General features: G+C 66.4%; 1 protein-coding gene across 8 annotated transcripts; it reads left to right on the top strand.

Annotated features, from left to right (window-relative positions):
• The first annotated feature begins 1223 nt into the window (after positions 1-1223).
• LOC128627560 (uncharacterized) lies at positions 1224-9289 on the top strand. 8 transcript variants are annotated; one of them, XM_053666176.1, is made up of 4 exons: positions 1224-1418; positions 3585-3655; positions 4023-4118; positions 4496-9289. In XM_053666176.1, the coding sequence occupies exon 4, from the start codon at positions 7148-7150 to the stop codon at positions 8246-8248; it is 1101 nt and encodes a 366-aa protein (XP_053522151.1). In that variant the 5' UTR covers positions 1224-1418; positions 3585-3655; positions 4023-4118; positions 4496-7147; the 3' UTR covers positions 8249-9289. The 8 variants fall into 8 exon arrangements, with proteins under 8 accessions (XP_053522151.1, XP_053522154.1, XP_053522156.1 ...); XM_053666179.1 differs by having other exon boundaries at positions 3849-4118; XM_053666181.1 differs by having other exon boundaries at positions 3585-4118; positions 4496-4676; positions 5648-9289.
• The last annotated feature ends 610 nt before the right edge of the window (positions 9290-9899 follow it).

The following is a 9899-nucleotide window of genomic DNA, read 5'->3' as shown; positions in this document are numbered from 1 at the left end:
AGAGACCAGGGCAGGGCGGTAGGTCCCTCAGGGGTGAGGCCCGCCAGACAGCCTTGTCTTGGGCGAGGGCGCGGGGGAGGCAGAAGTGGGTCCACATTGCCAGCTGGCACCCTGCTGAACCTGGCAAGGGTCCCAGGGTCCAGCCGAGGGACAGCATTGGTTAATAGCAGACTGTGGACCCAGATACTGGGGCCTAAGTCCCAGCCCACCTTTGCCCGCTGTTTGGCCTCAGGCACATCGCTCACCCTCTCTGGGCTGCCGTCTGCTCACCCACGAGGTGGGAAAATGGCAGCACCTCTTCCTGAGGCTGGTGCGAGGTTCCGAGCGCTGAAGCACCGGACAGCCCAGGGCAGGCGTCCCGCCACCTGTGCGCTCCTGCAGACCAGTGGCCAGGACGCAACCCGGACGCTGACTCCGCAGGCAGCTCAGCTGTCCAGAGCCCGGAACACCTAGGGCCCCCGGAAAAGCAATAATGTGCTGCTGTCAGGGGTTGCTAATGACAATGCTGAAGGTCACAGAACCTGCTGTGCCCCTGAGAGTGCCTCGGTTGTAGAGGGACCCTGTGCCATGCGGTTCTGCCTCCCTTTGCCGACTCAGCCACTTCTGGTCCTGGCTCGGGGCACCGGGGGTCCCAGCTTGTGTTCGCCCTGCCCCGGGAGGCCTTCCCTCAGGCAGATCCTGGGAACCCCAGGTTCAGCTGGGACCACAGGAGGGGCCCAGGGTCCGGACTGGAGGCCCAGGTCTCTGAGCGCCAGCGTGAGGGGCTGAGCCTGGGGCCTGGGGGAAAGGTGGCAAGCACAGTAGGAGCTGGGGAGACCCCAGCACACCCCTAGGGGAGACCCTTCTCCGCTCAGCAGCCAGGCACTGCCAGCCTCAGTGGGCGGTTGTCTCCACGGCAGGCTTTGCGGCTGCGGATGCCGCCCCACCCCCCATGCATGGGGCACCCTGGGGGCTGCGGCCTGAGCGGACAGGGTGGGGGAGGGGCTGCTCTCCCCACGGTGGGCACCCGCCCTGGGTGGTCTCTGGACACCTCCCTGCGGACACCCCCGAGTGGCCCCTGACCCCTGGTTTTTCCCTCCGGCCGCTCCCTGGCTTCCCGCCCTTCCTCGGCCTATCAGGGCCTGTTTATCCAGCTGCGGCTGGAAACGGCCGGGCGCTGACCGGCAGGAGGGGCCATCCGCCAGGGCGGAAGCCGGAAGTCGCCCAGCGCTGGAGGTCTGGGCGGAGAGGTGCAGGCGTGCAGGCGACCGGCCGGGCGCTTCCAGTGACCACTGCCACCGCCCGGGCACCGGGCCCACTGGGGCCGGCACTGGGGCTGCCTCTTGCCCCGACGCCCGCTGACCTTCCCAGAGCCACCGGGTGCTCTCGCTGCAGCCCTGGGGCCACTCGTACCCTGGGGGGGACACGGCCCCTGGAGGGTGAGTGGAGAGTGGGACCCCAGCCCACCTGGGCGGCACTGGGGGTGGACATTTGTGGGGATCTCGAAGGGGAGGTGGAAGCTTGCCACTTTGGGATTGGACCGGTGCTGGCCTGAGCAGAGAGCAGGCCCACTAACAGGGGTGCCCCTGGCACTCAGGACACTCCCTGGGAAGGGCTCCTGCCACGCCCGGGGCTCACTGTCACTCACGGTCATGGGGCCTCCAGAGACATCTCCCAGGTGGCGCTGGCCTGCCTCAGGCTGACCTGGCCACTGCCCTCAGCAAGGCCCCCGGCCTGGGCCTACCGTCCTGCCCTGGGGATGCAGGGTCACAGGGGGACAGCGCCTCATGGTCACGAAGGCCACGTCCGGGCCACGTCCGGGCCACGTCCCAGCCACGTGGCAGCCTGCACGCCTCCAGGACGGGCACTCACAACAAGGCTCGGGGTCCCCCTTGGCCACCCACCAGATGAGAGCGGACAGGCTGGTGCTGCCATCGCACCCAAGGCCCGGGCACCCCCGCAGCTGTGCTCCTCACCACCGCAGGCCCCCACCCCACAGCAAGGGTGCACAGGGCCCGAGCGGCCCTGGAAAACTGCCATCAGACCATTGGGTGCCTCTCCCATGTGGAGAGACGGTTTGCTACCTGATATGTGGCATTGCCACATCCCTATTGCTGGGCAGGGGCCAGCGGGGACGGCCATGGACTTGGGGGACCCCCATAGCTCTAAGGGTCCCCAACAGCTGGTATGGGGGCACCCACTACAGCCAGAGAGGCCTGGGCTTCCCCAAACCCCCACATTCCTGCTCAGAGCCCCCACGGCTGGGCTCTGGCCAGGCCCCGGGCTTATTCCCGCAGCCCCTGGGCTGCCAGCTCTCGGCCCCTCAGGCATTTTCTCACCTCAGGGACCCCTTCTCCTCCTCGTGCCCCCCCCACGGCTGTGGCCTGTGGGAGGTGGGAGGAGGCTGCCAGACAGGTAGGCAGGGCTCCTCACCTGTAGGAGCTCTGAGCAGCCACCGGTGCCACTGGTCCCTGCAGCCGGAGCCTTGGTGGTCAGGAACCGGCTGCAGCCACGCGCCCCCTTCTTCACCGCCACAGGGGAGTCTGATGTGCAGGCCCGGGGGCCACTAGTCACTGACACCAGTCCCTCAGGGACCGAGCTCGTCCCCCGGCCCCAGAGCACTCGCTCGCTGGCTCCTGCCCCCTGCTGGGTATCTATGTGCCCCCACACTCAGCTGGGAGTGGATGCTCACCCCCGGCCTGGAACCAGAGGCCTTCGGGCTGCCTGGGGGAGGGCCCAACGTGACGCTGATGGGGTCGGAGCCGGCCTGTCCGGGTGGCCACCCGTTCTCCTGCGGACGTGGAATGGCCCAGCCAGGCCGCGGCACCCACCCCGACGGTTTACTTGGGAAGCCCTGTCGAGGGCTCAGCACCAGTGTTCTTGATGACAAAAATTAATCCCTAATTGAATTTTCCTAGAGAAAAACATCGTGCAGACATTTAATTAAGGAAGCAAAAACCAGGTTCTTAAAAATAGATATATATGGTTTTTAAATCAGGGTTATTTGCAAAGCAAATTACAAAATAAAGAGAACAACTCTGAGGAGCAGGTTGGATGTGGACCAGAGGCTCGGAGAGATGGGGTGGGGGTGGGGGAGTGGGCAGGGCAGGGGTGGGGCAGGGGCGGGGTGGGCCCAGCCCTCCCCCACCCCCAGCACCACCCACCCCCTGCCCCCACACCCAGCACCCGCCCCCTGGGTGCTGGGGGCGGTAGGTGCAGAGCTGGAGTCAGAACCAGGGAGTTCTGCCGGCTGGTCTGCTCTTCAAGCTTTGGACTCAGACAGGGGCCTCCGGCTGCCCCAGGCAGCCCAGAATCGAAGCCCCAAGCCGGGCAGGCCCCTGCTGGGGCCCCTCACCAGACTGCAGGCCGGGCCCCTGCTCTGGGCGTCCCCCTTTCTTTTGTTCTGCGATCCAACTTAAAAGGAAACCTGGTCCAGTGCTGGCCTCAGGCCCAGGACATCTCTGCGACAGAGCCACCTTTGCCCACCGTCCTGGCCGCCTCGGAGCTGTGGCCTGGCCCCCCTGCCCCCCACCAACATTTGGCCCGGATGTTGAAGCCAATGACACCATGGTCACCAGAGGCTCAGAAAGGCTTGTCCCTCACAGGGTGACACTTTCTGGGGTGAGCAGGTGCTGGAGACTCAGGGTGACAGTTGACTTTGGGGTTCACGGTGCAGGTGAGTTCGTCTGCTGAGGGTCCCCGATGCTGGCCTGGCTCCTGTGCTTGAATGTCCGTGGTTCCCAGGGAGGGGCTCCCGGACACCCCAGGTGGCTCAGACTCAGCCCCGCTCGCCTCGCCTCCACAGGGGTGGAACCCGACCCCAACCCGAGGGCGGCCTCCCCAAACCCTGTCTGCCTGTCCCCCCCCAGCAGCTGCTCTTCACGGAGCGCGTGCTGGACAGGACAGGGGTCAGCAGAGGGCTCTGCCAGCCAGACAGCCACGGTCAGGAGGCCCTGCCCGACCTTGGGTCTCGCCAAGGACACCGGCCTCTGCGGTGCATGGCTGACAGCAGCCGCCTTTGTTCTCTGGCTCCGGGTTTGTAGCCACGCATGGCCGGGAGGCCGCGGGCCCTGTGGCGTGTCGGGAGACAGACTTCAAGGTCGACGGGGCCGCAGCTCAGGCCCTGGGTGACAGCCCAGGTAATGAGACCTGACAGGTGCGCGTGGGGGCGCGGGGAGGGGGCGGGCAGGTGTCTGTGGGAAGGCCGCCAGCCGGCTGAGGCTGCCCGGGCCCCTCGGTGCCAGCTCACCCAGCTTCTGCTGCTCTGGAAATTCAGGGCCCAGAGCGAGAGTGGCGGGGGCTGGACTCCTGCGTCCCCCCCATCCCTCCCGGGGCCTTGGGGGGGGCTGACGGCACCCCGGCCTGACTCCCAGCCTGGCCCCTGAGGCAGGCCTGCGTCCCCCAGGCGGAGCTTCCTGGAGAGGGGTCCTGGGGTCGTGATGGGGAGGGTCCCACCTGCCCCCCCACCGACCTCCCAGCCCCAGCCGCCCCCTCCCCCCGCCCCCTTTGTCCTCAGATCATGGGGAGCAGGAAGTCTTTGTTTCTGAGGACAGCGAAGTGTGTGGTGATTGACAGGTTTTCGTGGTGACCTCAGAGGGCCGTCTGGGCACGTCGAACGCTTACTTGTCGAAGGGGCGGACGGTTAACCACACGTCCGGCGTTGCTGTGCACCTCAGCCCTCGAGGGGGATGCATGAGGTACAGGCAGTTTCTGGGGACCCTTTCCCGGAGGTGAGCGGGTGGCCTGTCTGGAGCTGGGACCCCGCCTGCCTGGGCAGCTGCCCTTTTTGGGGTGTGAGGTGGCCCCCAGCCCAGACTGTCCCCAAGTCAGTGGCCTCACTCACTTGGCACTGAGAGGGGCGCCAGGAGGGTGAGGGTTCTGGTGTCCTGGCCTCCCTGATGCCTGGGCCGTGCAGCAAGGGGACGCGGAGGACTCGGGAGCCTGGTGGGTGGGCCACCTGCCACCCGGGCCCCTGCTGCCCGGCTGATGTTCCCTCCAGCCTCGGTGGGCATGGGCGGGTTCTGGGGGGGTGTCCCTGCTGAACCAGGGAAGCAGCGAGGCTGTGGTCCCCAAGGCAGGGCACTCTCTGAGGCCCCCACCCTGTGCCTGGAGGCCTCGGCTGGAACCGGCTGGGCCCTGGGCCGTGCCGGGTGGGGCCCTGGGCACCGCCATTCCCGGCCTCCCAGCCCCATCACGACCTGCCTCCTCGGCTGATTAGTGAGCACAGGGTCGAAGGTTTACCCCCAGGGCCCCCTCTCAGACTGGCTCAGGGTGGCCATATTCGGGCACATGGCTGATGCGCCTCCTGGGACGCCCAGCGGTGCACAGACTGGTCCCCAGTGAACCAGGCTTCTGCTGGGAAGAGAGATGGGGGCCAGGAGGCCAGGCACCCCTCACTCCTCCGGCCCACTCTGCACCCCCGAGGCCTCTCCTGGCTTCTAAGAACGACTCCTTCCCTGCAGGTGAGAGAGGGTCTCGGCCCTTTTCCCTGCACAGTCCCAGGAGAAGGGTGTCGTGAAGGTCCTGGAACTTCTGGTCTGAAACTGCCCCCAGACCTACCCTGCACCCCCTTGGCCCCCCAGCAGATGTGGGTCTTCAGACTTCATCACCCCCGCACTTCGAAATGCACAGAAATGTGGGTTTCCCATCAGCGAAGCCCTTTTTACAGATAACCTTGGGGAGGGCGCTCTGTGATCACACAGAACTCGGGAGGAACCGCGCGGAGCCGGCGGTGCAGAGGGCCTTCTGCCGCCCCACCGCATGTTGGGCCCACAGGGCAGAGTGACCTGCCTCCGTCCTTCTGGTGGCTCCTCCGCAGCTGCACACCTGGCCTCCACCCCCCACAGGTCCTCCTTCCCGCCCGCCCCGGGCCACATCCTCAGGAGCAGAGTGCCAGAACATGGGAGGTGACAGACTACAGGTGGGGGTGGGGGGTGCTCAGAGGGAGGTGCGGGCTGGGCACCGCCCACATCCAGCTGGGGACCGAGGGGGAGAGGACGCCGGCCATGGGGCCCCTCAGGCAGAGCCCTGGCAGGGGACTGATTGGTCCCTGGTAGGGAGTGAGCTCCCTGCCACCAGAGGTACGCAAGCAGAGGTGCTGGGCTTCCTGGTGGGGCTACTTTCCAGGGTCCCAGGCAGGTGCTGGCCAGCAGCAGGAGGAGGCTCTCGGGCGGGCGGTGCCCGCTGAGCCGTGGCCGCTTTGCGCAGCCTGCTGCAGCGGCGCCGCCGCCTCCTAAAACGTGGTAATTAAAATCCTCTCTGCGCACCGCCGTAAATCTGGGCGGCACAGCTTTCTTGTAAAAACGACACTGCGAGATGTTTCCAGATGCAGGTCTCATCCGCATCACACTCGGACAGCCCCAGACACGCGGCCTCGGCTCCCTGCTGGCGCCGCTGCGGCTTCTGGGGGTGGGGGAGCACCTCACGCAGCCCCCGGCCCCCCGTCCTTCCCGGACGCTGGCATTGCCACCTCTGCCGGGCGCCCCCCTCCTGGGAGCCTGGTCATGGGCCTCGGGCTGCCACCCCGCCCTGGCCACCCCCACTGACTGCTGACCTGCTCAGAGCTCCCCGCCCAGCGCCGGGCCCCCCCGGGACTTGGGAGCAAGACGGCCCTCAGATGGGGGTTTTGGGGGGTCACACCCACTGGTCTTGTCCTGCGGTGGGCACGGGGTACATGTCCTGTCTACTCTGCTGGGAATTGATGGTGCGGCTCATCCTGCCCTTGTGGGGACGCTGACAGCTGCCATCCAGTGTCACCAGGAAGGGTAGGGTGTGACTGTCCCCCATAACGCCCGTGGTGACGGTGGTCCCTCTCCTTGGGACAGGCGCTGCCGGGCCTGAGCTCCCAGCAGCCCTCTGAGTGGGACAGTGAGGAAACTGAGGCTGGGCTAGGTTACAGCTGCCTCCAGGGGCAGAGTGCACCATGCAGGGTCAGGGCAATCTGGGAGGTCACGGCTGGATCCCCTCCCCTGCTCCTGTGTCCCCTGGCTCGGTGCTGCGAAGGCCTGTGCTGAAGGTTCCCTCCCCAGGTGCAGGGGGGGCAGGGAGGGGCTGGGAGGGGGTGAGAAGTCCACAAGCTCTGTCCATGCACCCCTCCCCCACCGACAGGCCTCCCCTCTGCACCCTGAAACCTGTCCTTAAACACAGCTTTGTTTACATAAAATAATTCATGTACCATGAAGTTCACATACCTCACAGTCACCCGCTGAAGGTGCAGCTCGACAGTGCTCAGCAGGTTCACAGGCAGACGCCTCCGTCACCAGCTCACGCCGGTCCTTGCCGTCCCCTTGAAAAGAGCCCCCCGCACCCCGGTCCCCCACGCCCCGTGCCCAGCCCTGCACCCCGGCCGCTGCGCCCCCACGGACCTGCCCCCACTGGGCTTCCGCGGCCTCTTCAGTTCGAGCGGCTGCAGCCTCCTGTCTGTGGCGGCCACATGACCCTCCTGGCGTGGGCGCTGGGCCAGCTGTGCAGCCCTGCTCAGGGACACGCAATGGATGCTCAGCGTTGTGATAGGGACAGTTGTGTGGTGGCCCGTGCATGTGTGTGCATGTGCACGGGTTACGTGTACACGTGTGTGTGCCTTCCTCCCGGGGACCCCAGGTGGGGCCACTGCGGCGTGGGTCTCCTTCGGCTCCTCCTCTGGGGACGCGCCCCCTGCCGTGCGCCCAGGGGCCAGGCTCACGGGGGGTCCCAGCCAAGAGCCACGTCTGGGGCCACATGTTCCCCTTCTGTCCCTTTGTGTTCTCGCCTGGGGAGCAGGCACGGGCCTCTCAAGTGGATTGAAAAAGCGCTAAGTTTAATGCGTTACAGGAATGTAATTGTATTTTTATTGCTCATTACGTTTCGAGTTAATTACATAGCAACCAGGCTTGCGCTTCACCGCATCTCAGCCGAGTCAGGTGCTGCCTCTGGTGCAGTGACTTCCGACCCCGGCTCAGGCTCCGCCCGCAGCAGCGTCTGGAACACCCGCTCTGGTCCCCAAGGCGTCCTCGTCTCGTCAGGACGGGTCCCCCATCTGGGCGGGGGGCGGGCAGTGCCAGGGGCTCCACCTGCCGTGTCGTTCCAGAAGCTTCTGCCAGCTTTGCCCCTGCCCAGACTCCCCTGCCAGGCCCTGACGTGGGGTCTCTCCCTGATGGGACCGCCAGGGCCGACCAGGCCAGGTGACCGGGCCAGCTGGGCTCAGCTCCACTACCTGCGGGAAAACAGGTGGGGCAGGCAGTGGGGGGGCGTTCAGGCAGCAGCGGGCACACGCCCCAGAGCTCCGTGCTGAGGGCCCCCCACCCGTGTAATTGTTGGGACCCTCCAGCCACTGGGACCACGTGCCTTTCCGTGCGTGGGGCTGCCTCCGGAGCCCCTCCTTGGAGAGAGATGTGACGGGAAATCCTGCCGAATTTATCCTGGGGCACGGATCGGAAAAACAGGCCAAGCGCGTTTCCAAGGGTGCTGCTCTGCTGTGCGAGTGTGCATGAGTGTGAGTGCACGGGCGACTGTGTGTGCTTCCAGGGAGGAAGTACCCCCAGAGACGCCGCCGTGTGCCCGTGGGGGTCCCCCGGGCCCTCCCCAACCTCCGCACTGTGCTCGGTGCAGACCAGCTGTGCTGACCCGGCAGAACCCCTGGGACCTGCAGGGGCTGAGCCTCGCTCGGAGCCTGGCCCGCGGGGCCCCCTGGGGCACGTCACGGAATCGGCACCAGCTGCTGGGCTAGAACCTTCCAGAACTCGGGCCCCGGGTCTCTTCATCCTCCTTCGTGGGTGGCAGCCTCGGCGGCCATGCCCCACGGGGAGGGTGGCGGGCGCAGCACCTGGGCCCAGCACTGCAGAGGGTCTGCGTAGAGATGCAGTCTCCTGTGTGGAGACTCCCATGGCCTCAAGCCTGAGGCCAGTGTGTCCGAAGCGGCTTCACGCCGAAAACAGTGCCGTCTCGTGGCTCGGTCACCCTGTCACGAGGCCGGGTTTGCTTTGCCCACACACCAGGCTCCCCAGCGCCCCCAGAGCCATCTCAGCCCCAGTTGCTCCTTGTTTAAACTCCTCAAATGTCCTTGAAGGGACAAGGAGCCTCTCCAAACACGAGCTGGACACCATTCCCACACCATAAACTACAAACAATGTCCCCTGCCGTCCCGGACCCGATGCCCCGACCGCCCACCCCTGGGCTCCGCTGGACCAGGAGAAGCCCCAGCATCTGGCTGAGGTGTTGACGGCCATTTCCACGGCTTTCTCATCGGGTGTCGGTGTGTGGGAGAAAGGCGGAGCCTTGGCCTGCAGAGTTTGCCCGTTGGGCCAGAAAGTGCCGTCTGCCCTGTTCTGCTGCCGCCCCCTGCCCTCAGGTTTGTTTCCTGAACCAGCCGCAGCCTGTGGGGCCTCGGCAGAGCCTCGGCGGGCCTCCCACACCGCCCGCTCCCTCCACGGGGACCTAGGACTCGTCGCTGGGCTGCCCTGGCCGATCTCCCACAAAGGAGTTACCTTGACAACAGTTCAGTTGCCTTGACAAACAGGGCCTGGGAGGAAGAGGCGGACTGGGATTCCTTCCGACAGAGCAGCCACGCAGCCAGGAGGCGGGGCTCGGCTGCTCCGAGGGCGGGCTCCCGGGCGGTGCGGGCTCCGCTGCGCGGCCCTCACCTGTGCGCACCTGCCCGCACAGACAGGGCCCGGGTTTCAGGGGTGACTAGGCCGCCTTCGGCCGCGGGACTCCCGATGGCCGTCCCTGCAGTCATGTGACGGCCACAGGTGCCAGACTGGTTCTGCGCAAGGCCCGAGCTGGCCGCACCTCCCAGGCTCCTTTCCATGGAAAATGGTGTTTCGTGACCGTGCCTAGGAGCAAAGGGGCCGTGGCTACGGAGTGCGTCGCTGCATCTCACCTTTCCGGGCCGAGGCTGGGAGCTGGCACTCTTTCCTGCCGAGGAAAGACGGTGCGGTCACTTG

The sequence above is a fragment of the Artibeus jamaicensis genome, unplaced genomic scaffold (assembly GCF_021234435.1).
Source record: "Artibeus jamaicensis isolate MK-2021 breed Jamaican fruit bat unplaced genomic scaffold, CSHL_Jam_final contig_444, whole genome shotgun sequence".
Lineage (NCBI taxonomy): Eukaryota > Metazoa > Chordata > Mammalia > Chiroptera > Phyllostomidae > Artibeus > Artibeus jamaicensis.
This window is presented reverse-complemented; position numbering and strand designations above follow the sequence as displayed.

Bases quoted from the DNA above. Each gene is read 5' to 3' on its own strand.
- LOC128627560 (XM_053666176.1), top strand. From the start codon at position 7,148: ATGTACCATGAAGTTCACATACCTCACAGTCACCCGCTGAAGGTGCAG.